The sequence below is a fragment of the Miscanthus floridulus genome, chromosome 4 (genome assembly GCF_019320115.1).
Source record: "Miscanthus floridulus cultivar M001 chromosome 4, ASM1932011v1, whole genome shotgun sequence".
Taxonomy (NCBI): domain Eukaryota; kingdom Viridiplantae; phylum Streptophyta; class Magnoliopsida; order Poales; family Poaceae; genus Miscanthus; species Miscanthus floridulus.
The window spans coordinates 110,520,347-110,547,279 of record NC_089583.1 but is presented as its reverse complement, the minus strand read 5'-3'; the positions used below and the strand labels follow the sequence as shown (position 1 = coordinate 110,547,279).

The 26,933-nt window shown below is 46.6% G+C and overlaps 2 protein-coding genes across 6 annotated transcripts; both read right to left on the bottom strand.

The window, feature by feature from the left end:
• On the bottom strand, window positions 1-3,445 carry LOC136550315 (tubulin alpha-6 chain). Its single transcript, XM_066541853.1, has 5 exons — window positions 3,138-3,445; window positions 2,038-2,252; window positions 1,744-1,943; window positions 620-1,128; window positions 1-514 (listed from the first exon to the last, which is right to left on the bottom strand). The coding sequence occupies exons 1-5, from the start codon at window positions 3,248-3,250 to the stop codon at window positions 199-201; spliced, it is 1,353 nt and encodes a 450-aa protein (XP_066397950.1). The 5' UTR covers window positions 3,251-3,445; the 3' UTR covers window positions 1-198.
• Window positions 3,446-9,650: 6,205 nt separating this feature from the next.
• LOC136550313 (SURP and G-patch domain-containing protein 1-like protein) lies at window positions 9,651-14,806 on the bottom strand. Of its 5 annotated transcripts, none has more exons than XM_066541850.1 (9): window positions 14,650-14,806; window positions 13,998-14,414; window positions 12,345-12,471; window positions 12,105-12,211; window positions 11,879-12,022; window positions 10,872-11,267; window positions 10,159-10,337; window positions 10,028-10,081; window positions 9,651-9,940 (listed from the first exon to the last, which is right to left on the bottom strand). In XM_066541850.1, exons 2-8 carry the CDS (start codon window positions 14,365-14,367, stop codon window positions 10,055-10,057), a joined length of 1,350 nt encoding a protein of 449 aa, XP_066397947.1. In that variant the 5' UTR covers window positions 14,368-14,414; window positions 14,650-14,806; the 3' UTR covers window positions 9,651-9,940; window positions 10,028-10,054. The 5 variants fall into 5 exon arrangements, with proteins under 5 accessions (XP_066397947.1, XP_066397948.1, XP_066397945.1 ...); XM_066541851.1 differs by having other exon boundaries at window positions 9,651-9,937; XM_066541852.1 differs by having other exon boundaries at window positions 9,742-10,081; window positions 10,872-11,051; window positions 11,136-11,267; window positions 14,650-14,805.
• Window positions 14,807-26,933: the final 12,127 nt, after the last annotated feature.

The following is a 26,933-nucleotide window of genomic DNA, read 5'->3' as shown; positions in this document are numbered from 1 at the left end:
TACACCGAACTTGGACGAATAGCATTTGCAAACCAAAGCAGGATGATATGAACAATCATGGCCGATAGGGGGCTACGAACAATTTACCACGGAATACAAAATGGAAACACACACAGCAGCAGTAAACAATGGAGTGGAGCGCCATACTCAAAATAACCCAACCATTAACCACCAGCGAACTACTTATTAACCAGCTACTCAATAGTCGTCTCCCTCGTCACCCTCGTCATCTGCACCCTCTGCGCCGACTTCCTCGTAGTCCTTCTCGAGAGCAGCCAAGTCCTCACGGGCCTCGGAGAACTCACCCTCTTCCATACCCTCACCGACATACCAGTGAACGAATGCACGCTTGGCGTACATAAGGTCAAACTTGTGGTCGATGCGCGAGAACACCTCGGCAACGGCGGTGTTGTTGCTGATCATGCACACGGCACGCTGGACCTTTGCCAGGTCACCTCCAGGGACAACAGAGGGTGGCTGATAGTTGATGCCACACTTGAATCCAGTGGGGCACCTGTGAGGTGGCAGCATAATGGAGTTAGTTAGCATCGCGAATCAAGTGATAAGCATGTGATATCATAAAATAAGCGCAGCTCAAATTGCGAGAAAGACAGCTTACCAGTCCACAAACTGGACAGTTCTCTTGGTCTTGATGGTTGCAACTGCAGCGTTGACATCCTTGGGAACAACATCACCACGGTACATCAAGCAGCAAGCCATGTACTTCCCGTGCCTTGGGTCACACTTGGCCATCATGCTCGAGGGCTCAAAGACAGCATTGGTGATTTCAGGCACAGAGAGCTGCTCATGGTAGGCCTTCTCAGCAGAGATTACAGGGGCATATGAGGAAAGCATGAAATGGATACGTGGGTATGGAACAAGGTTGGTCTGGAACTCAGTAACATCCACGTTGATAGCACCATCAAACCTCAGGGAGGTGGTAAGTGATGATATGATCTGTGAGATCAGCCTGTTCAAGTTGGTGTAGGTTGGCCTTTCGATGTCAAGGGACCTCCTGCAGATGTCATAGATAGCCTCATTGTCCAGGAGGACTGCAACATCAGTGTGCTCAAGCAAGGAGTGGGTCGAGAGGACACTGTTGTATGGCTCTACAACAGCTGTTGACACCTGCAATCCAGAGTGACATTAGATGAAAAGTTAAACAATGGACCAGACCCAAAATCATAAAACATCTCTACCCATCGTCCCCACAATAGCTAAGATGCAGAAAACCTACTCACATGAACAAGCTGAATGGCCCACATCACATGGACAGGAGGGAGCAGCACTATAGGATAATGTTGGCACATATGCAATGCATGATTTAAAGACACTCGTAAAGAAGACCTGTAGCCTGTGACAGTTGTACTAATCATGATCTAAACCATATACAGGAAGGTCCTCCTCACTAACCAGAAGTCCACAACAGTTGCTTGTTTTGTCCACACATGATTTAAATAATGCTAGGCTGATCCTATAATCAGTGTCTATTTATGAAATTTAGAAGGCAAGAACGGTGCCGCCAAATTACATGATCCATGGATTAGTTCTATATAAAACCGTTTCCTGTTGGTGTATAAATAAAAATTGCCCACCAGCTTCATGTATTCTTTCCATTTCTCAGATACTTAAGCCAACGTCCTTTTGGAAAGAATAGTTATACAAATATGTTTTTTCTTTTGTGACATCCATGGATACATACTAGGTTGCTAATATAAAGTTCTGGCATAGGTAAGGTCATACCTGTGGGGAAGGATAAATGGTGAAACCGAGCTTAGACTTCTTGCCATAATCAACTGAAAGGCGCTCCAAGAGCAGTGAACCAAGTCCAGAGCCAGTACCACCACCAACAGCATTGAACACCAAGAATCCCTGCAGCCCAGTGCAGTTGTCTGCAAGCTTGCGCACGCGGTCCAGGCATAGATCGACAATCTCCTTCCCAACTGCATTCCACAATAATTAGAATTGAACATATCCACAGTTGCAGAAGCATAAGACCCACTCCTATTACATATTCACAGACACAAGGTGAATTACCAGTGTAGTGGCCACGGGCAAAGTTGTTAGCTGCATCCTCCTTCCCCGAGATGAGCTGCTCCGGGTGGAAGAGCTGGCGGTATGAGCCAGTGCGAACCTCGTCGATGACAGTGGGCTCAAGGTCGACGAAGATGGCCCTCGGCACATGCTTGCCGGAACCGGTCTCGCTGAAGAACGTGTTGAAGGCATCATGTGCGACGCCAACCGAGGTATCACTGCATCACAGTCAAACCAGTGTTACAAAAATGGATAGCGAGGCACTCTAATAAGGCAGTAATCATTGGCATATGCGCTAAAAGATAATTTATAGCCTACGAAACCTGCCTCATCAGGGTCCTAAACAGGATTTTCTATTATCAGGCAGAGTAGCATTAGGGCAATTTTGTATGGTACTACAAGATCAGGCAAATAGAGAGAAGCATGCCACTTTTAACAGAGGATCGTGAATCCAGGGAGATCCATGGTCTGACATTCATCAGAGCTCCTCGGTTACATTATTTATTAAACATCCCCACAGATTCAGTTCTTCAGATCTCGCGCCTTACATACAGAGCTGGAAACCCTATTTGTCCCCAAGTACACATGAATAAACGTGCGCTCCTCTACACGAGGACCTCAACGCATCCTTCTGTGGCGCCTGCCTAATTCGCAGGAAAGGAACAAATGCACCAATTAACAGGCAAACTCTTAATTATCTTACTTAGGAAACGTGGCATCTAGCCCGGCTCAAGCAATCTCTCAACAACCGGCAAACAAATGTACCAAAACCTAACAAGCCACAACACATCACACCAAACAAACCCCCCATCGCAAGGACCAGACTAGAAGTACAACGCAAAGGAACAAACGAACCAAAATTACGGAGCCGACATGGAAGTACCACCACTACACCTACCCGCCCCATCGTTTGCTCCGCCGAATTAGAACAAAAAAACAGAGCGGAGGAGAAACATCTAAGGAAATGCGACGAACAAGCACGCCAGAATTTCGAGGAGCCGGCTCCCTAGAACGCGCGATAGATGCGCGCTGCTGAAGAAAAAAATTGGGGGGAACAGGAGGCACGCGTCCGGCGGATCGACAGGGATCGAGCATTCATTCACCTGGGCATGGTGCCATCGGGCTCGATGCCGTGCTCGAGGCAGTAGAGCTCCCAGCAGGCGTTGCCGACCTGGATCCCGGCCTGGCCGATGTGGATGCTGATGATCTCTCTCATCTTGCTCTGCCCTTCCTCCCTCCTCTCCTCGCGCCGCGGTTTCTCTTTCCTTGGGCAGCGGGGCGCTCCCTCTAATCTCTCCCTCTTTCTCTCTCTCCTCTTTCCAAAATGTGTGAGATCGGGCGATAAAAAGGGGCGCGGGGGAGGGGAGAGAGGGGACAGGGGAGGGGAGGCGCTGGCGGTTTCCTGGGTGCGCTAGGGAGGAGAGGAAACTGGAAACGGTTTGTCCCGTTAACGTGTTCCTAAATCTGACTTAATTCGTTTTTTTATTTAAAATAGTATTTTTCTACTTTAAATTTCTTCAGCCGAAATTCATCTAAGCGAACGGGTCATGCTTCTGCAACAGCCATCGCTATCGTGGGCGTTGTTCACGTGAGCCGGCCGGCCCGCTGCGTGCCCACTGCACAGTCCCCGTGCCGTCCGTTAAAGTGACGGTGGGCTGAACGGGTTCGCCAGGGCCCGGTGGCGGTGGCAAGGGCTGAGCGTACAGAATAAATTGAGAGTGTAATTTGCTATAAACGTATTCATAGGGTGTGCCATCACTTATAAAAGTTAATAATTAAGGCATTGTTTAAATCCAGGGTACAAGTTTTGGGGTGTCACGTGTGGGTGTCGCATGAGGTGTTCGGATACTAATAAAAAAATAAATTGCAGAATCGGTAAGTAATTATAGACTAACTATGCTTAAAAGATTCGTCTCATAAATTAGTCGCAAGTTGTGTAATTAATTATTTTTTAGTCTATATTTAATACCACATGCATGCGTTCAAACATTCGATGAGATATGGAGTAAATTTTAGGGGAAAGAACTAAACAACGCCTAAATTAAATTTAAATTCGAGTATAGGATCCATGAAGCCTGACGTGGTAACCTGTAGAGGTATGGACCGTGGCAGCCAAATGAAAAGGTTTGATCTTAGGATAAGTCATAAAGAATGGGATAAATATAAATCGATAGATTTAGCTATGTGCAACTTTTTTTTCATGTGTATATGGTTAAGACAAGTTTATATGCATACATGTATCCGTTTTCAATTTCAATAATAGTAAAACTTGAGTTGATTGTAGTCCAATGTACGGTGTACCACTATATTTCTCTTGGCTTCAATCCTCCTAAATTAGACACGATATTAAAATTACCTTTCCAATTTAGTTATAGTTTTTTTTACTTTCTCAAATCACAAACTTAGGACAGTAATGTAGGTTCATGAGATATTTAAAAAGAAAGTTGATTTGTTGTATATAGCAGGATGGCACAAAGTTTGATGGTCTATCATACCTCAATCCACACTCTAAGATGTTGTTTTGAGTAAAAACATTGATAGAGCCAACAAACATATAAAAAAATTAGAATTACGCAATAATGTGAACAAGGGATGCTCAAGAGACGAACCGGTACTCATTATGTCATTTTTTTCAAATAATCATAACTAAATTGGTGGGGTTAGATTCATATCCTTTGTTTTGTGTATTGCACTATCCGTAGATACAACATACAACACATATCTTGGATATTGTAGGGCTCTTATAACAATAGCAATATCACAGATAGTGCAATACTTGTATACGATGCCTTGGTGTCTATAGCAGTTGACACTGACAGTAGGTCCCCGACGGCTGCCACGAGTCCATGGACTAATCCACCGTCACCGGTCTAACCAGGCTAAACAGGACAAACAGCATGTTGGTTTGGCTGTAGCTCGTTGTAAATGATTGTAAATTTCTAGCCAAAAATAATATTTTTTCTCATACAAACCAGCCAGCAGTACTTCTTTACAAACCAGCAATAATACGAACCAGCTAACCGAACAGGCTGAAAGTGTTTTTTTTACAGGACAAAGTGTTTCGACAATTTTACCCGGTCGTTGGCCTTTATCAGTGGACAGGACAGTGGTGTGTGCGTTGCCGGCCCGCGGGGCCCGGGCGCGTCGTTTGGCCTTTGTTGCATCAAGACCGGGTGTACGCAGAGCTGGCCGGGTGGGCGCCACGCCCATGCGATGCGCCAAGGTGTCAGGCCAGCGCCGGCACTTGGGGTGCGGGGGTGCCAACCGCTCAGATGAGCTGGGTCATGTGGAAGCGCCAGCGCGGCCGGCTCAGCAGCTCGCCCACTAGGGCCGTTGCTTGGTTTGTTTGGTCACGGCCTCGAACACGAAGGTGCATTCAAATACTTGGAGTGCAGACTGTGCAGTTGAAATTTCAAAATTTCGAGAATTCATGGAGTGGTTCACCAACAATAGGGACTGTTCTTTGAATTTTTCGGATTGATCTCAATCGCAAGCGTTGTACGCAAAACGGCATCGCGTGAAATGCAACTACCCATGACCTAGCTAGCCTATCTCGTCAGTTGTCACCCAGCTTTATCGGGCCGAAGCGAAGCCCATTTGTCATGCTGCTTAGCTTCTGCAACGTACTGCGCGAGTTGCCACATGCCAAATCCTGTCACGTACGTACAGGACTTCCCGTTCCAGCGACTCGCTGCAATGAAAACCAGAGTGTTACGCGCTGTGCACGCACGGGTGGGTACCTCCGACCTGAAACGGAACTCTGCGCCGGACAACGTCACGGGCGAGCTCGCCGCCTTAATTAGCCCGCCCTTCAGGTCCCCCGTCCCCGGGCAAGCTCGCGGCGAGCATGGAAAAGAGAGCGACGCGCCTGCGATCGACCGATCCGGCCGACGGATCCGCGAGACCGCGACCGCGACCGCGACACGCTCGCTGATTTTTATTTTGTTTTTGGGCCGGGGTGCGCGCTGATATTTTTGCCTCGCCATCGCCAAGGGCCAGGGGCTTTGGTCGTGGCGCCGGGATCTTCACGGGGGACCCGCGGCCCGCTGGGTGGCGATATCGCGAGCAGCCACCCACCGCGGCGGGCGGGGGACCGGTAGGGACCCCGGCGCTCGAATAGTATTTTATTTATCTCCCGAGCTTACTCCTCACCGGCCGCCACGAGCCTGACATCCAGCGGCGCGATCGTATCATGGCAGGCTGGTAGGGGGTCGCCAGCGCGCACAGCTGCGAGACAGCCGGGATCGATGATATCCTGCTCACCTCCTGGCTCCTATCTATCCATCGAATCGACTGAACCGCAGAGGCGATGGCAATGATCTCTCGGCCGGTAGAACGACGAAGACGTTCAGGAGCAGCCAGACCGACGGATGGATAGTTATAAGTGGAACGAACTCATAAGACTGTCTCCACAATCAGGGACGTAGCCAGCGGTGGAGCCAGGGGGGCTTCAGCCCCCCACCTATCCTGAGCACATGGAGTTTTTCTAAGTCTTTTCTTAAAATTTTATGCATACATGTATTAGGTAGGAGGGGTTAAGGTTAAGAGAAGATAAAAAAACCTCTATTCTTTTATTCAGCCCCTCCGAAATTTTTTTCTGGCTTCGTCACTATCTCCAATGACACTACCCATCGTCAAAAATGCGTCGCGCACAGTATTTTAACAGCGAAAAACGAGCTCCAACGGAGTACCCAAACACACCACCCATTTTGGGTTGGATCGGATGCGGTTGGCAAAAAAGCGTCCTCCCTCCATCTCTTTGGGTCTCCGCCAGGCCCACCACCACGAGCACCACGAGGAAGGGGACGACCGGAGCCGGCTCAACACGGCGGCCGCGCGGCAGCTCCGCCTCGCCGCGGCCAGCATCGAGGTGGGCTCCGCATCGCCGTCCCAGATCCGCATTGCGCCCCCACCGTCGCCCCGGATCTGGGGAGGGCCACCATGGCCGGGTGCCTTGCCTGCTCACAGGCGTGAGATGAGGGAGGCGCGCTGCAGCACCGTCGCCATGTCCGCCGCCGTAGGAGGATGCGCGCCGCCGGTGGGGAGAGGAGCCGCCGGCCTTGGCTGCCTTGCCGGATCTGGACCCGCTCCCCCGCCGCCGGATCTGGACCCGCTCCCCCGCCCGCGCTCCTGGGGCCGCGCACCACGCTAGCCGCCCGCCGGAGACAGAGGAAGGGGCCACGACGAGGGAGGGAGGGGCGCCGGGCTAGGGGCGCCGTGCTCGCGACGAGGGAGGGAGGGAGCCGCGCCGCGCGCTCGCTGGGCCGCGTGTGCCGGGCCCGCCACCCGCCACCTGCCGGAGACAAGGGAGGGGCGTCGGGCTCGCCACCCGCCGGAGACAAGGGAGGGGCGTCGGGCTCGCTACGGTGAGAAGGGAGGGACGCGGCGATGGGTGGACGTGGATTTGAGTCTGTCTGTTGGAGAGAAGATATTTAGGTTCGTTACTTTTTTTACTGTACATGATCGTATTTGGGTCCCCTTTGTCGGAATCAGTCTAACGTTAACTAGCTAGGATCGTAGAAACGGCGCATGCAGTGGACAGACACCGGCACACGCTGCTACTCTACTCTACTCTACTCCCACTAGCAAACTTTCCTCCTGGGTGTGGATGGTTTCGGGTTTCCTTTCCTAGGCCTTGTTTAGATTGCAAGTTTTTTCACTCTCTCTTCATCATATCAAATTTTTGAACACATGCATGGAGTATTAAATGTAGATAAAAAAATAACTAATTACACAATTTGATTGTAAATTACGAGACGAATCTTTTGAGCCTAGTTAGGTCATGATTGAACAATAATTGTCAAATACAAACAAAAGTACTACAGTGCCAAATACTGATTCCTAACCTCAATCTAAACAAGGCCCCTACCAGCGTAGCAGGAACCTACCATCACCTGCGATTCCATTCCCACCAATCTGGAGTACGAGTAGACCGGTTTGCTGCTATTGCTAGCAGGAGTAGAGACTTGTGGCGGCTGCTTCAGGCTCAAGCTTTGGGGCAGCAGCGCCTGTCCCAGTGAGCGAGTGCAGTACAGCTGACAGTGAGGCAGCCAGCGGTGGAGACAGGCTGACAGCGCCACGGCGCTCCAGCCTTCGCTTCCACGATTGGTACCTCGATTATTCGTCCAGGTCATTCAAACCAAACAGAACGCTTTTCTCTCCCCGAGGACCCAGCGGATTATCGCGCAATTGTTAACGCCGCAATTTGGTGGCGGGGGATGAATGAATGGATGATACAGGTGCTTGCGTACAAAAAGATGGTCCGTTCCGTTTGGTGGCTGCGATGACTGGACGACAGGAAGGAAGGAGGGGCAGGGCAGGGCAAGCACAAACAGTGAGGAGAGATTCCTTGCTGTCAGTGGCCCAGTTCGCTGGGAGTAATTTGGATGAATACGCGAGAGAAACATTCAGTGAACAGTAAAATTCCTTTATAAACAGTGCTTTCTCCATACCAGCCGAACGAGGTCAGTGACGGAATACAGAACAGGATTGAAGGGGAACTGATCTCTTCTTTTTCTCTCTCTCTCTCCATTTTTCTTCTTCCCTCTACCTCTTCCTTCTCCCTCACTCTCCCTATATTTCCATTGATGCTGTACATCCGCCCCTTGCTGCGAGCCTCCGACGTTGTTAGCAGGCAGCAGGAGCAGGATCAGCACTCAGCAGGCCACGCCATCGCCCCCCGCTAGGCACTCGGGACGGGGTTGGCAGCCAGTGCTAGACGCCGTCGCATAAAAAAAAATTACGTGCCAGACTGCCAGCGGCCCCGTTCGCAGTGCCCGTGATCCTGGCTTCGTCCATTTCTTTTTTCCATTCAGAATAATATTTTTCTCTCATAAATTCCTCTAAATTCCTTAGACTATCTAAATTCCTCCATAATCATACCATCCGAACGGAGCCTGTGTGTGTACGCTCGCGTGGATCTCTCGCTTGTTTTTGTTCCGGCCTGCGTGCTCCTGTAGCTCTACGTCCGCGCCGCGGCGTTGCTTCGCTTTCAGCCTCAGGCAGGTGCACATGAACCCAAGGCAAAGAACGCAGAGCGAGCGCGACAGACTTTGGATACAAATATCTTCATACTTATACGAGTAAAGCTTTTCAACTTAAGTAGAAGTTTTGGTCTAGGCCAACCTGGACCGGCCTAGCCATCCGAATTTTGTTTCATTGCAGCGAGTCGCAACAGTAATCTACACTCGAGCAACATATTGAGGCTTGAGGACACGTTTGGATGCACAAACGACTCGCACAAAAACTAGGGCAACAAAAACTAAGGCAACAGAACAAGACAACCAGACACATTTTGTCTTCCACTTCTCGCTGGGCGAAATCCACACATTTTTTTCCTTCGGATTCTTGCTGGGCGAGGTGAGGGTCACTAATAACAGATCAAAAAGCACAGCCTATGTGGCTGTCCCCTTCAAATAAGGCCTTGTTTGGTACGGCTCCAAACAACTCAAACTTTTTGCTACAGTACATGAAGCTGGAGCTGGTAAAACAAAAAATAGTGACTTTCCCAGTTCCTAGTTCATTTTAAGAGAAGAAAAACAGTTCATTGTTAAAATGCATAGCCAGAGACGTCCGGACCTCTACCGTCGGGACCTAAGAGCTTCAAATACTCCAGGTTCCGCGTACCAACACTCATGCTTGCATTCTAGAATAGAACCCCTCCCAACACAAATTTTGTACCTTATGATAAGATATTGGGACGGAGTAAATCCTGAATGATCAGACAAGATATACTGATCCAAGAAAGCAATATATCACTGTTTGAAACATGATACACGTTTCAACACAACATTTAAAGCCACAAAGATCAACACTACACAGAACAAATCTTCGTAGAACCCCCGGAAGCCTCACATCTGTGGCATTCCAAGAAATATGCTGAATAATGAACTTCTTGACTTTTCTGCTGATGAACAAAAACTTTCAATGCTGTTAGTGATATCCCCTAACTGTTAGTTCTGTGAGCAAAAATGCAGCAAAATCAGTGCCTTACATCTCCCCTCAGATGAACTCCCCTGTATCAGTAGTATGATTTCCTTGGATTGTTCTGCAAATATAGCAGAAGTATTAGGCAAACAGAAAGAGCAGGGAACTCCTGGAAGCAGGCAATGGCAGCCAATATACCAGAGGGTTCGGCCTATAGCGGTATCCAAGCATCATTCGCTTCTTGTATTGCTCGTACATGTCATCTTCAGAGGTGACCTCACCAGGCTGGACTGCGCCAACACCAAGATGATCCTTCTTCACATCTCCAGCCATAATGGGATCTGCACGGCCTCTTCTCTCGCTACCAAGACCCTCACCTGCAGAGTAAACTATATGTAACACCTGGAAGTGGAATGGTGTATAACTGCAAATATCTCTAACTCCCTTGACTACAGGCCCAACAAACAACTCCCACCAGTGTTAGGATGTTGAGAATCAATGCATGCAACACAACACTGAGGAAAAAAAATCTATCATAGATAGTTCTTATCTGGAGTTTGGGATTGAAGGCTTTGTTCACAGCAAACTATCACATTATTGAAGGTTTGCTTGATGAACATGACTAAAACACAGAGAGAGATGGATACAGGCTAGACACCAACAAATAAAAGCAATGATGATCAGGGTCCAGATGGGTGTTATACTGTTGTCATAAACTTAAACATCAATCAGTCATTCAGCCTCACAAATACCGTGGACTTTTAAGTTTGATCTACCATTCAAGTGGTTATAGTTTTGTTTTAAAGTCAATTTAATGATATAAAGCAATTTATTTTTGAAAAGAAAAATGTGACAAGGTCTTACAGAGAATTACTGTAATGGTAACTGTCATTAAGTACTCAGGGACTAACCTTCCCTCCAACCCATCTTAGATAGAAGTTTGTGCCCAATATTGTCTGCCTGAATCTTAGCCTTCTCGGCGGCTTCTTTGGTAGCCTTTTGTGCTGCAGCATCATTACAGCGTGCCATGAACTTTTCAAGTTCTTCTGGAGGAATGAAGTCACCCATGTGGTGTCCCTTCTTAGGAGGACCTGCAAAACAAGAATTAGTAGTGCTGGAATAAACATTGAAGTTTCTACATTCTTTCAACAAAGAGAATAATGTTGCAGAGGTACCTTGAAGAGAAGGAGGTGGTGGCATTTCATCTTTCGACTGCCTTGGTGGCCGCTTCCGTTCTTCCTGTGCAGCCTTCTTTGCATAGAATTCCATCAATGCTACAGGATCTGACGGTGGAGTCATATGATCACCTGCAACAAGATTAGATACCATTGAGCACATATACTAACAATCAGACAGTCCAAGTTGGAAGAAGATAGTTTTTATTTTTGAAGCAAACTATAGATCAGGGAGATGACAAGCATAGGGTCTCGGTGTTTCACAACAGAAACCCTACAACATATCTATTGCATGCATTAAGCCAAAAGAATGAAACAGAACATTCACAACAACAGAAATAAGAAGATACTTATAGGCAATACAAGTGCAAGACACAGATGACTTGCAAACTAAAAATAGTAACCAGGTGAACACAGTCCAGTAACATAGAGAAAGTACTCCCTCTGTTTTTGTACATGTCGTATTAGTTTTGCCCTAATAAGTCAAACATTTCTATCTTTGACCATCAATTTTAAAAAAATTGTGAGGTTAACAACAAAAGATTTATGTTTTTAGATCACTATGAGAAACACTTTCATAATATATGTTCACATGTTCTGAAACAACATGGATTTTTTGAAATTGATGGTCAAAGTTAGGAATGTTTGACTTAGGACAGACCTAATACGACATGTAAAAAAAATGGAGGGATTAGCTAAATAACATATGAAAAAGACAAGGAAACAATGTATGCAAATTTTACCGTAACAAGAAGAGCTTCCTTGGAAAGAACTACCCTCATATGCACCATACAAAGCTGATGCAGGTGTCTGATAGTTAGACTTCTGTTCAAATGAGCTTCTATGTGTACCACCTGGTGCCTTGAAGCTTGCAATGCCAGAGTTAGCTGCATTAACAAGAGCATACAGCATCAAGACTTGTACAGAAGTTAAAATTATAGAAAACAACAAAGAAATTGTGCCACGAACCACTTTTTGATGCTTCAGCCTCCTTTGACTGAGCAAGAGCCTTTTCCTCTTCAGCAAGCTGATACTCATAATATTTGTAGTCTGGACAGTGTATGTCAAATAGAAACCTGCAAATGACCCAATATTTATATACCAATAATTCTTAAAGTCAGAGATTTGAAAGTAAAATTGAACTTATTGAGAAAAACCACAACAAAAAAACAGATAGAGTTGGTAAGAAAAAAAGTAGCTTGTTCGTACTTGAATGGTGTATCTCCAGGATTCCTCTGCCTTGTGATATTCTCAAACTGTCTCCCATTTTTGGCAACAAAGCTTGCCAATTTGTCAGCGACTTGTCTCACTGTCATATCATTTGGTGGGGGTGGGGCTGCATGTCACTTAAAGAACTGATTAATATCAAGCGCATGACAAGGCAATGCAAATTATTGCAGTAGACCCTCCAACTCTCTCAATCACATCCTTCCCAGCAATGTCAATTTAGTTATAATCTATAAGCTGCAGTCATAAGAAAAAGACAAAACCTTCACGACTTTCTGCTGACAATAGCGACTGATAATGGATGCAGATGCTGAGGAAGATGTTTTTTTTGTAAACCTAAGAATGTAGGCATCATACAAAAAAGGAGAGTTTACAACACCTTGGTGCAACAGCAATCAATTTCCATGGCTATTTCTAATCTAAAAAATAAAACGTTGTTGGTCAATTCCACCACCACTAGCATTGCAATTTGTAGCTACCAAGATTCATTTTTATCACTTGTATAAATGCATGAGTTCAATATTATTATGGAATGTTTAGATGATACAAAATTTCAAGACCATAGTTTTGAATACATGGGAAATAAAATAACATTGATTGTGAAAAACACCATATTTTACAATATATATAAAAAAAGTGGCGTATTTGGTGGTTTTCGGTTAGTAATTTTCCTTTAAGATCAACTATACATTATACTATATAATCTAGCCACCACAGGAATCCTAAATAAAGATAGATACATAGATACTACTAGCTTTGATACATAGCAATAGTTTATATATGGAAGATCGAAAGAACCTAAGGTAAGCCTGTGAACAATCCAGAATGAATGTACACAATACAACTTTGTACATTAGGAATGTGTTTAATAATAGTAGTGCACGAAATTTGACAGGCCAAGCCGCATAACTCGCATTGGTGAGAAAGTAAATGCGAGGCGTGCTTTTTTAAAAAAAAAGAAGTGTTGAATGGGTTTTTCTTCAAGAACTCCAAATAACATGGTACTTGGAATCCTAAAGTTTGTAAAACTAAATTGCTCTATCCAAACACCTAGAAGCTTTAAATCATATGGTATATTTTAGAAACCATACAAAACCCAAATATTACCAACATCCAAACAGCCCTTTAGTTTCAATAAAAGTATAATGCAGTACTGGGTTCTAGTTAAATCAGTATGTATAAGAAAATGAAATGCAAACTATATAGATATTACTTAGTTTCACTATCAAATTTTATCGCAGTACTGCCAGGACAACACCGTCAAATGGATGGAATAGAGAACTCTACATGGAAACTGATAATACAATCATCTGCACCAGGGTAATACTTTAGGAATGGAAATCCGAATTCAGAACTCATTTCAATAGTAAACACCTAAGGTATGTCACATGCTGAAATGATTTGCATCAAATTCAATGAGATTATCTAAATCCGCAACTGAATTGAAGGCAAAAAAACACTACTTGCATGGAAAGCTAAAAGATAATATATGACTGATGTTCTAGCTCGGTTACTGAATTAAGAGTCTGATAACATGTTTGCACCTAATCATTTGATGGAAACTACAACCCAAAACATCATCACTAAACGAGTTAATAGTAAAACAGCAAGAAATGGATAAATATAAATGATTACCAACAGCCCCGGCCAGGGCAGCTGCCGCAGGAGCATCAGCTTGCACAGATTTCTGGCGCTTGGCGGGCTCCTCCCTCTCCACATCCGCGGCGTCCTCGTCCTCATCATCGGCTGAGAAGACAGGTGCAACCGCGACCTTGGCCTTCTTGAGGCTAAAGGCCAGCTTACCAGCCGAGGCTACTGGCCCAGCCTTCTTCAGCTCGAATGACCTCTTGTTTGCCACAATAGCAAACCCCTGCTTGGGGTTCGCATGCTTGGGAGCCGATGACGCAGCGGAAGCGGCGGCCTTCTCCTTCTCCTGCGCCTCCTGCTGCATCTGCTTGAACCTCTCCATGAAGGAGCCGTCGTTGGTGAAGAGCCCCTTATCCATGGCTCGACGCAGATGCTTCCGCGGCCCTTGCTTGCGGCCTCAAACAACTACAATTCTTTCAACATCCAATCAACACACCACCATCGTCGCACAAAAATCCAACAACGCCCACTCAACCCTAGAGCGCGACTCCTCCAGAATAATCAACTCGAATGTTGCAAAAACAAAGACGGTACGAAACTCCGCCGCGGAAATTTGCAGGGGGAGGAGTCCCGGATCGGTGCACGAGGGCTCGAATCGCAGGATCAGATCGAATGCGGGGCGGATGGACCAGTAATTTACCTGATGCCGCCGAGGTGGGATCGGACGGGGAACCCTCGCAGACAGAGAGGGGGGAAAGTATCGTGCGGCGTGGGGATCGATCGGGGAAGGAGAGAGAATATGACGGCGGGAGGATACCGATTCGCCTTGCGCGTCACCGCGTGCGCAGGTGCGCGTCCCTGCAGAACCGGGCCCGCCGGGTTTACGGGTTCTGTGGCCTTTCTGGGGTCTCTGGTAGGCGGGCCACGGACGACTGCTTTGTTTTGTTTTGTTTTTAAGATGAAGACATGTCAGATTTAAATACTTTCTCTATTTGAAACTATATAGTTCGGAGCAAGTTGTTTTAGCTTCATTCTAAATCAAAATTTCTACCTTTAATCAAGTTTAAAGAAAAATATACAAACATCTATAAGACTATCACCAATGGATGACCCAGAGACCCAAACCAAAAATAGGTCGTGGATGGTACTGTATCAGCCTCCAACAGAATACCTATATGCGAGACCCACTTTGGGTTACAGCAGAGGCACAACCCAAATATGAGTATCCGCTCTCCTGGAAATTCATTTACAGAAAAGGTTCTGTCGGGTTCATAAATCCGGGGTCCATCGGGGACCGGTTCCACGCTAAGGCTCGGCCCAAGCAGACAGCACACGACTCATGGGCTAACCCAAGAGTCTAAAACAACAGGGCGAAAGGGCGGTCCAGTCACCGACCGGAAGGTCTGGCCAAATAGGAACAACGCCCGCTCGTTGACTACTTCGGCCCACCTCTCCGACCGGAGCGCTCACTTCGGACTCCAGCCGCCTCTGGACGGCCTCTCCGATCGGAAGGCCTGGCCTAAGCACTACTTCCGACTCCAACCCCACATCTCTGATCGGGGTTCATAGAAACCCTGCTCGTCGCTCTTCTCCAACCTGCGCAACTAGAGCCGACTGGAGCCATCCGACCGGGGACGTCCGCTCAGAAAGGACCAGGGGAGAAATGGAGAAAGCAAGACAGGGCGCACAAGTTAAACCACGGTATTAGGGACCATACCCTATACACCTGCATGAACAGTACTCTATAACCGCCCTAACACAAACAGTATTATAGGCGCCGACATTTCCCTCTACAGTGTTGTAGGCGCCATTGACTCCCATATAGTAAGGCCCCCCATATGCCCCTGGGCATCGACGGTGTTGTGGGTGCTGGAATTACCGTACCGAGTAAACATGGTGAAAACCCCTCATATGCCGTTGGTCATCAACAGTATAGCAGATACCGATATCTACCATACCCGAACAAGATGACGTAACCTCCTACATGCATCTGACATTCTATAGTGACATCAACAGTTTTGTAGCCGCCTACCATTATCCTTCACCTGTCGACGTGGGCAACAAGGCTTAGAAGTATTCATACTCTCTCCCTCTTACTCGGAAGGCTATCCCTTTCATCTATAAAAGGGGACGCTCTCTCTCCCAATAGACCAAGTTAACCCAAGTTGATTCAAGCTCAGTCCCTTCGGATTCATTAGATCGATCAAGTTCACTAGCTCACAACTATAGAACCGTCAGGTTTGGACCTGAAGCACACGCTTGAACACTTAGCTTATAGCGGAGCTCCTGTCGCTCTCGGCCCTTCCGACCCGAGCCAACCGGACCTCTCGTACACCCCATCTTTCTCCTTCTCGTTTGTAACCCTACTACAGACTTCGAGCACCTGGGCTCAGAAATAAAGTCACCGACCGACTCAAACTAGATGTAGGGCACATTGCCTGAACCAGTATAAACCATGTGTCATTGAGTGTTAGGCCATATCCGATCACAACGTACGACAAAACTATAAATATTCACTAGTTGGTCACTTTCTGTATCGATAGTTGGCGCCGTCCGTGGGGAAGACGTTGTACGTTCAACACTTTTTTGTCATCAGATGGCCCACTTTTCCGCCACCCTCACTGTGATGGATTCGGGCGATACGATTCGCCTTGGCTCGCTGGAGTTTCCCACACTCTCACCTATTGGGATATGGGTTCCACCCATCCTTGAGTCATCCTAGGCCTTTCTCTTCAGAAGCCTGGAGTTCATCACCGACTGATTTGGCGTACTATACCTCCGTGAGGAGGCTCACGTTCCGACACCCGTCGGAAGGGCGCCCTCCATCGACTCCAGGACGCATGACTTCAACAACGCGGCATCTGCGTTTTATTTCGAGCAAACTCTCTACTCAAACCCCACTGTAAGTAATATGCGTACTATTATTTACTCTTTATTTACTATCTCCCATCGATCATCTGGAGGGACCATATCACCCATGCCACAAACATCGTACGATCGGTTCCCCTATGGCCTCACGTCCTCCGTGAATGCGTATGCTCAGGGGCTCTAAAGGATGCTGGCGCCATCCCTCCTCGCATCCGAATTCGTGGGAATGGCAGGCTACGCTCCTACCACTTTCCACAAACTCCCGGATCACTATGAGTAGTGCCTTCTCGCACGCCTTCACGTGTGACCATGAGCATTTCGAGCTCGCCACCATGGTCATCAACTCGTCTGAGCTCCTGCGGCTCGAGGAGTCATCAACCCCAGCAGTCCCGGACTGCAACAAACCGACCTCCTTGATAGCCTTCCACCCGCTCGAGGAAACCAAGGCGGTGGGTATCGACCCCACCGACCCAACCAAGATGGTGCAGATCGGGACCCAGCTCCTAGCCAAATAGCAATGCGAGCTCATTGACTTTCTGCGCACTAATCGCGATGTCTTTGCATGGTAGCCTTCTGACATGCCAGGCATACCACGGGAGGTCACCAAGCATGCACTGCGCCTCATCCTAGGCTCGAAGCCCGCCAAGCAGCGCCTGTGTTGCTTCGACGATGATAGACGTAAGGCAATAGGTGAAGAGATCGCCAAACTCCTGACAGTCGGATTCCTTAGAGAGGTATTCCACTTCGACTAACTTACCAATCTCGTTCTTGTTAAAAAGAAGACTGGGAAGTGGAGAATGTGCATTGATTACACTGGCCTCAACAAAGCATGTCTAAAGGATCACTTTCCTTTGCCTTGCATAGACCAGATAGTCTACTCCAACTCGGGTTGTGAGATCCTCTCCTTTCTGGATGCCTACTTAGGCTATCACCAGATCATGATGAAAGAATCTGATCAGCTCACAACCTCGTTCATCACCCCGTATGGTTTGTACTGCTATGTAACCATGCCTTTTGGCCTAAAGAACATTGGCACCATGCAGCAATGCTTCACCGACCAAATCGACCTGCTCAATTAGCCTGATCAAGCCGAACGGCCGAAACCAACAATCGTCGTCTATGTTGATGACATAGTGGTCAAAACAGCTCAAGCTTGCAACCTAATCGCAAACTTGGCCGTGTCATTCGTGAACCTCCAAAGGTTCAACATCAAACTGAATCCTGAAAATGTGTTTTCGGGGTTCTAAAGGGAATGCTGCTTGGATATATCATGTCCGAGTGCGGCATCAAGACCAACCCTGAAAAGATCACGACCATCTCCAACATGGGCCCCATACGCAACGTCAAGGGCGTACAAAGGCTCACCGACTGTCTGGCTTCCCTAAGCTGCTTCATCTCCTGGCTCGGTGAACAGGGGATGCCACTCTACAAGCTCCTCAAAAAGATGGACACCTTCATTTAGACTGAGGAAGCCCAGCAGGCTCTAGAAAGCCTCAAAGCATCCCTAACATCGGCCCTGATCCTCATCACTCCTGAACAGGGAGAACCCCTCCTCCTTTATGTCGCGGCAAGCAACCTTGTGGTTAGTGCTACCCTGGTCGTCGAAAGGGAGGAGTCGGGACACTAGCTCAAGGTACAGCGACCCGTATACTTTGTCGAGGAGGTACTTGCCGACCCCAAGGTCCAATACCCCTAGGTGCAAAAACTCCTATACGTCGTGCTAATGGCGATTAGGAAGCTCCTGCACTATTTCACCGACCACGAAGTTACGGTTGTCACTTCATACCCGCTCGGAGACATCATCCGCAACCGCGACGCCGCGAGGCAGATCTCCAAGTGGGCACTCAAACTCATGGGCCATGACATCAGGTATACCCCTCATACCGCTATTAAGTCTCAGGCTCTCGCGAATTTTGTTGTCGAATGGACGGAGATCTAGCTACGACCCCAGACGTCACCCACGAGTACTAGACAATGTACTTCAATGGGTCCATAATGGCGCCCGGCTCAGGGGCTAGAGTAGTTCTAATCTCCCCAGATGGGAGTAGACTCCACTATGCCATCCGCCTCCATTTTTTGGCCTCAAACAACGCCATGGAATACGAGGCCCTCATCAATGGATTGCGCATCGCCATCGAGCTCGGCGCTAAGCGACTCTACGTTCACAGCGACTCGAAGTTGGTCATTGATCAAGTCATGAAGGAATCCTCCTACAAAAGCCCCCTCATGGCAGCGTACTGCCAAAAGGTGTACAAGCTCGAGGATAAATTCTAGGGGATCGAGCTGCACCATGTCCCCCGAAAGGACAATGATGCCGTCGATTTTCTCGCAAAATTAGCCGCTAGGAGAGACCCATCCCCAAGCGGGATCTTCATCAACGACCTCCATGAGCCATCCGCTCGCGTCCCGGAAGGTCTGACCTAGACTCACCCCGATGCCAGGCCAGCACCTAGGGGCTCCGACCCTGGCGCCAAGCCAGCGCTCGTGGGCTTTGATCCCAGTACCTCCATGACGACGTCACCCACCGACGTCGCTGTATTGGCACTCGATCAAACCGACTGGCGAGCGCCGCTACTCGCCTACCTCCTCAAGGAGGTTCTCCCGCCCGAAAGGACCAAAGCCCGATGAATCGCTCGACGCGCCAAGACCTTCATCACACTCGATGACGAGCTCTACAAACGGAGTCCGTCAGGAGTGTGAAAGGATCAAGATGCCCAAGAGGGGGGTGAATTGGGCTAATTCTAAATTTCTTTGCAATAATTAAACTCTACGGTTAGCCTAATTAACCCCTTATGCCTAGAAAGTATTTCTATTGATCTAACGCACAAAAGTTTAGCACCCTAAGCTCTAATCCTACTCTAGCATGGCAATTCTAGGAATGTAAAGGATAAGAACTGAATTGCTCAAAGTAAATGCTCAAAGTAAAGGGAGAAGGAGGAATGCGGCGATGTTTTGCCGAGATATCAGAGAGTCACCACTCCCCACTAGTCCTTGTTGGAGCACCTGCATAAGGGTGTAGCTCCCCCTTGATCCGCGCAAGGATCAAGTGCTCTCTACGGGTTGATTCTTCGACACCCCGTCGTGGTAAATCACCCACAACCACTCACAAATTGAGTTGGGTCATCCACAAGCTCCACCGGATGATCACCAATCTCTCAATCACCACCAAGTTGTCTAGGTGATGGCGATCACTAAGAGTAACAAGCACGAACTCTCATTTGACCACGACTAAGCCTAATGAGAAGGGTGGATGCACACTTTGCTACTCTTGATCTCACTATTGAGGGCTCTCTTTGGGATTCTCAAATCTCAATTACCTCACTTAGACCTTACTCTTCTTGGCACTCTCAAAGGTGTTTCTCAGCTATTAGAATGAGTAAAAGTACCCCATATACGAATGGAGGAAGTATTTATAACATGGGCTAAAAAACGAAACCGTTATATGCCTCTACTGGGGTGACCGGACGCTCCGATCATGTTGACCAGGACGCGCCGGTTCAGTTCACCCTGAACTCTAGTGTTACAGTGTGACCTAGACGCATCTAGTCGAGATTTTCTCCTCTCTGAAACCTTACTGGAGTCGACTGGACGCTGGCCCTCAGCATCCGGTCACTTGACCTCTCAGCGTCGATGCACCAAACGAAAATACCTTCAGTCAAATGAACTGACCGAACCCTGAGCTAGCGTCCGGTCACACCTGGAGCTAGCATCCAGTCAGTATTTAACCCTCTATTCATTTCCAACTCTTGATCATACGTGAATGAAGTTTGCTTCATTGGATCTAAGGGCTATTTTGGAGCTACCTAGTGCTAGATTTAGCAAGTGTGCACCACACCTAACTCACTAGACTCACCTAGATTAAGCTACCCATCTATATCCCCCTTAATAGTACAACTAAAGGAAAAACAAAGTCCTAAACTACTCTAAGTGTCTCTTCAACTCTAAATGACACTTAGAACTAGTCCATCCTTAACCTTGTCGTCTATCCTTTGAAAATCAAAACGATTTTCATCGTAGGGGCATAACCACCATGATTGCCCAATTGATCTCCATTACCATGACCTAACCTAATTGCCTCTGCAAAATACACGTTAGTCACAGTAATCACGTATTATCATTAATCACCGAAACCTAACTAGGGGCCTAGATGCTTTCAATATCCTCTTTTTGGTGATTGATGACAATACCACCTCGAGTATGTGAAAGAGATGAGGTTTTTAACATGCTTGGTTCATATAAGCTTTTAGCAATAAGAACAAAAGTGTTAGGCAAGCTTATATGACCTAAGCCAATATGATGTACTCAAAAGATATGAAATAAGCATGAGTACAAGTAATAAAGCTCATTTGCATCGGAGTGAAATGCGGAAGCAAAGCAAATGAGCATAGCACAAGTGATATGGCATATAAATAATTCAAAGTAGAGAGCACACATATCATATATCACGATTACGTAGATATCACTACCACATAAATAGTTTAATGCATAAAAGTAAACACACGTCCGAATGTATAATAGTGTATCACACATAAAAACCAAATATAATAGATAGACTAAGTAAACTAAGCTCTCCCCTAAGTCGCTCCCCCTAAGTCTAGCATACTCGAACCCTCTCTCCCTTTGGCGTCAAACACCAAAACCTAAGGGTCATGTCGGTGGGAGCTACAGCTGGATGAGTCGAGCGCTGAGGTACGAGGAGCAAGCTAGAACTGAGTGCCATCATTATTTGAACCAGAGCTCTAAGCTAGTCTGGCCCTCTGTAGCTAGAAGCGACACTGAAGCAGTCTGGGTCAGGATCAACAATCTGGAGCTACTGCAGACTAGTGCAGGTATGACTGGAACAGCTGGCTCTAATGATGCCACTGACAAAGGGAGAGTCTCTATAGTCCTGTTAATAGGTGCAATGATAGAAGGACCTAGGACATACAAATATGGTGGAGTAGGCTGCCCTATCAACTCACTGAAGGATGCACCAAGGCTCCTAGACACTGTAGTCTCTAGGCACTAGCAGCAAAGAAGTCTGAGCCGATGTAAAGCCCTGTCTGAAGAGGTGTGAACTATAGGGCTATCATAGGCAAAGCAAACCACTAGGAACACCTGCTCTATAGGTGAAGCAAACTATACTGGTGGTTGTCCCTGACTCTGAAGGCCACTAGGCTATAACGCTGGAGTCATAGAAGTGGTGGCAGGCTAACCAAGCTGGGGTGAAGGTTGTGGTGGTGGAACCCCAATAGCTATCACTACATGCTGTATAAATCCAAGGAGCTGCTGCTGCATGAGGAGCTACTGCTGATGCATGGCCTGCTGCTGCTGTATGGCTGGCTGCTGCCGCTGAAACTCATCCTATCAAGCCTAGAACTGTGCAAAGGTAGCGGCGGTCTCTTGAGCCTAGCAAGCCTAATCCTGCCTCATCTGCTCAAGTATGGCAAGTAGAGTGGGGTCTGTCTACGACGCAGATGGAGCTGAACTGGAGCTACCGACCTCATGATCATGTCGTTAGGGAGGCATCTGAGGGATATCGCGGTAGTCCTCATCTAAGCTGGCACTGTGGTCGCTCTCGATCATCTCCTCCTGCTGAGCATCTAACTGCTCCTCCTCTATGTCTGTTATGCCCCTGATAGTATCATCCTACTAGGCTACAATCTCTGGCACCTCTAGACGATGGCGTGGCTGGCTAGGTGCAGTTGGTGTACTATGGTGGATTATCTGAGTCAGGTTATATGCAGAGAACTCTGTCATAGCACCACTATACTCAGCTAGCATCTTAGGCGACCTCACTGTAACTACCCTATGAATTAGAAACATTATCCAGTGGGCATAGGGAAACTGTCGGTGACCTCTGAACCCCTTAGCAATAGTGTCCTCCATCTCTAATAGAAGGAGATCCTAAATATCAAACACTATCTGCTGCATTAGATAGTTCAGTAGCCACAACTGTATGCGAGTCAAGCCCTTGCGATACCCCATCCTTAGAAGCAGTGTTCTTCTCATAATGGCATCAAGCACTCTAGCAGTGGGAGTAAGATCACTGGGTGTCCTACTCGACCCCTCGCTGAATGGCTCTGTGAAGTAGTGGTGGACTAGATCAGTAGGGGCACCATCCCACCATGAGGATGTCTAGGGGGGTATTGTTTGTCCATAGCAAACCTCATATAGTCAGACGGGCTGCTCCTAAAGCCTGAGTATCTCTCTGACCCTAGTGCTTGTCAACCTATAATCTTTGCCACTTAATGCAAAGTGTATGAATCTGTGCTGTGGGTCAATTCAGAGAGAAGCATAGAACTGACGGACCCAAGATAGAACATATAATCCTAGTCCATCCAAGTAAGTCTATCAACCCTGGTAAGGTAAGAAAGGTAGGGGCGAATGTGCTCTCCAGCTGTTGCAATAATAGACTCTATATTGCACACCCTCTGAGATATGAAAATAGCTCCACTATTAAGATATGCATTGTAGCAAATCCTCCTACAGTGGTGTGTAGAAGCCCTCTGATGCACGCTCATCTCACCTTAGCGGAAACCACTGCTCAAACTCCATAAATCTGAGCTGCTGCACCTACTTGGTCGTGGCGACTCTTAGATCTAGATGAGTCACTGGAGGCGAACCCTGTGGTCTAGGTGGTGGACGAGAATCCCCTCCGCTGTGTATCTACTCTCGGTGTGACTGGAGCACGAGTATGACTAGAGTGGCGAAGCTGTGGCTAAGGTGCCTGCTCTGTCTCTTAGGCCTGCTATCCCTCCTGAGTCTGCTCTGCTGCCTGTGGCTCCTGCTATGACCCCCCTACGGACTAACTCTCATCCAAGACAACTCGCCATCCCACTACCATGATAGTCCTAGCTAGACCACCATGACGGCGCTCAACCTGCTCAAGTGCTTCTATTGTCGCTGGTGGAAGCTGCTGATCTACAATGACTACATCACTACGAGAACCTCCTCTTCGGCATGCTCTACGACCTCTACAACTACAGGCTGCTCTAGTTGTATCTGCATCTGGATATTTGCGCTTCTTTGTTGCCACCTTCTTTGTCGCCTTACCTTTTGGATCTGCAGGCAAGCGAGGCGGACACCTCGGATCCTCATCACCTAGGACCACCTCCAACATTCTTGACGCAAACCATCGGTTGGATCTGAAAAGAACAACTGCCGCTGACAAGAAACAACTGCCAACTGTCACTTCCGGCCATGGAGAGCTTGCTTGTTTTCTTTTTATTTTTTTTCTTTCTTCTTAGCTCCTCCCCCATTCTTCACCTTGCACTCATAGGACTTGTTGTCTTCCTTGTAGCATACATAGCAAATCACGGTTTATCCTTCATCAAGCTTCTTCACTCCCTTGACTGGTATTATCTTGATGAAGTTGGGCTTGCTCTGTTTTGCTTTTTACTTGAATCAGGTCCTTTGTAAGGCGAGTCACTTCTTGCTTGAGTTGCTCATTCTCCATTGTGACCTCTTATGTGCATGTATCTACAATAACTTTCTCAACATAAACTTGGTTGCACAAGGGTGATTCTAAACATAAATCATTGCAAGAAGTAGAGGCATCCTTTTTAGGCATATCAAAAATTGAATTTTTCTTTTTAGATGCTCCGGTGAGGGTTGTACTGACGACTTTCAAGATTAGCAACTTTATTAGTTAGCTCATCATAATATTTGCACATGGTTTCCATTTTAGCAAGCAAACTTTTATAAGCATCTTGTGAGCTAGCTAACTTTTCTTTTAATTTTTCATTTTTCTTTACAAGTTGCTCATCATTGATTTTGCATGTATTTGTTGTTGCACTAGCCTCAAGTTAGCTTAATTTTAGTAGGTAGTTCAATATTGAGATTAGAAAATGTCTTATATTGTTTAAACAAGATTTTATATGCTTCTTGTGAACTATCTAGCTTTTCTTGTAATATTTTTAGCTTTTTTATTGGCTAGTGCAAGCCTTAGCATATTTAAGATTTTTTTGCATAAGTTCATTAAGAGAAGGCATTTCATCATCACTATCACTCTCACTCTTACTAGAGGATGAGCTTTCGTTACCTCGTGTCATAAGGCACATACGAGAAGAGCTTGATGATGAGTGCTTGTGGCCTCGCCTCCTATGATGGTCTTCTTCTTCACTTAAAGAATCATCCCATGACCTTATTGATGTGAGGGCTTTGTCCTTGCACGCCTTCTTCTTTTAGTCTTGGGTGTGGGCTTGTTTAGACAAACTTCCACAAAGTGCCCCAACATTGCCGTATTCATAGTATCCTTTCTTTCTTTGCTCATTTCTTTGATCGATGAAAATGAAATCTTGAATTTGGATTGGCACACTCTTGACATTGAGCCTTTGGATCATCTTCTCCTATCTTGTTGATAAGTTTGATTGATTCTTCATCAAGGTCGAAGGTAGAGGAGGAAGATTGATCATCATCACATGAATCATCATCATCATCATCATCATCTCATCTTCTTCTTCTTCTTCTTCTTCTTCTTCTTCTTCTTCTTCTTTATCTTCACTCGAGAAGCCTGAGCTTGAGCTTGTCTCAACTTGCTTGCCCTTCATCTTCTTTTTCTCACCACATGTGAGGGCTTTGCCTTTGCTTGATGACGTGGCTTCTTCTTAACCCATCTTCCGTGACATTTCAAACGCCACTATCTTGCCAATGACAATGACCGGGGTCATGATGCTCAAGTCCTCCATATTATGAAGGATGGTGATGATGCTTGCATATTTCTTTTATGGTAGCACGAAGATGATCTTTCTCACGATGTCCACATCATCTAGCTTTGTTAATCCTATTGAATGGAGCTCATTAATAATTAGATTCAAACGAGAATACATATTACGAACAAGCCCATCATTATTATTTTAAAGGAATCATAATTTTATTTAGCTAGATAATATTTTTGCTCATGGACATTAGTTGTGCCGTCATGGAGCTCTTGGAGTTTTAACCAAATTTATGTGATGTACTTAAAGTGAACACTTGGTTAAACACATCCATGCTAAAAGATTCAAACAAGAAATTTTTAGCTCTAGCATTGAAATAAATTTCTTTTTCTTTACTCTTTGTTGGTTTATTGGAATTCTTAATGGGTTTTATCTCATCACGAGTGACTCTCCAAACACCCAAATATACTACCTTTAGGTGATAAGTCATTCTAGCTTTATAGTAGGGGAAGTTAGTGCCATTAAAGTGCGGAGGCCTAAAGGATATCCATCCCAACCACTCTAAATAGCGTCGGCTCAACGACAGTAAAGTCCAAAGGTCCAAATTGAGCCAACCGGCTCCGATACCACTTGTAAGAGACCGTGACACATAAGAGGGGGTCAATTAGGCAACTTAAAACTCTAACTCTAAACTATGGCCTCTTTTTATCCTTAGCAAAAACCTATGCAAAAGATAAAATATCTAAATATGCATTGCTAGATGTGTTGCTATCTCTACCGCAAAAAGAAGTTATGCAACCTAGGTTCCAAACCTATCAACTAGCTTATCACTAAGCTAGAAAAGTAAAGAACAAACAAAGATTGCAATTTAATGCGGAAGCTAAAGAATAAGGTAGAGATATGCAAATTTCCGTCGATGACTCTGGTATTTTTATCGAGGCATCGAGAAGCGCACAAGCTTCTCCCTAGTCCTTGTTAGAGACCCTCGCAAGAAATCCCTCGCAAGGGCTAAGCTTCCGGTCGAGTAACTCCGTGGATAGCCCTTGGACCTTCTCCACGCGCAAGCGGGTCTTCGGTTAAGCCACTCGTGGCAAAGCCTCTCCCAGATGCTCCCCGCCGTCTTCACTATCAAGCTTCCGGTCAAAACACCGTGGGCCTTGTTCCCTTCGGTACACGGTGGCGGCCACACCACAAACGCGGTTGGTGTGATCTCACAAGACTACAAGCTCTTCGATGTACAACAATGGTGCGCGCAAGCACCTGAGTGGCTAAGAGGTGTGTAAACCTCATTAAACACTAGGCCTAAACCTAGAGCAAGCACATAAGTGGTGGTCTAACTAACCTAAGCATTTCGCAAAACATCTACGCTAATCACCGAATATATCACTAAGCACTATGCAAGTGGAGATCACTAAAGTGGTGTATCAACACTCTTGGTATGTTTTGTAAGCTCTTAATATCTCAAATGACCGGTTGG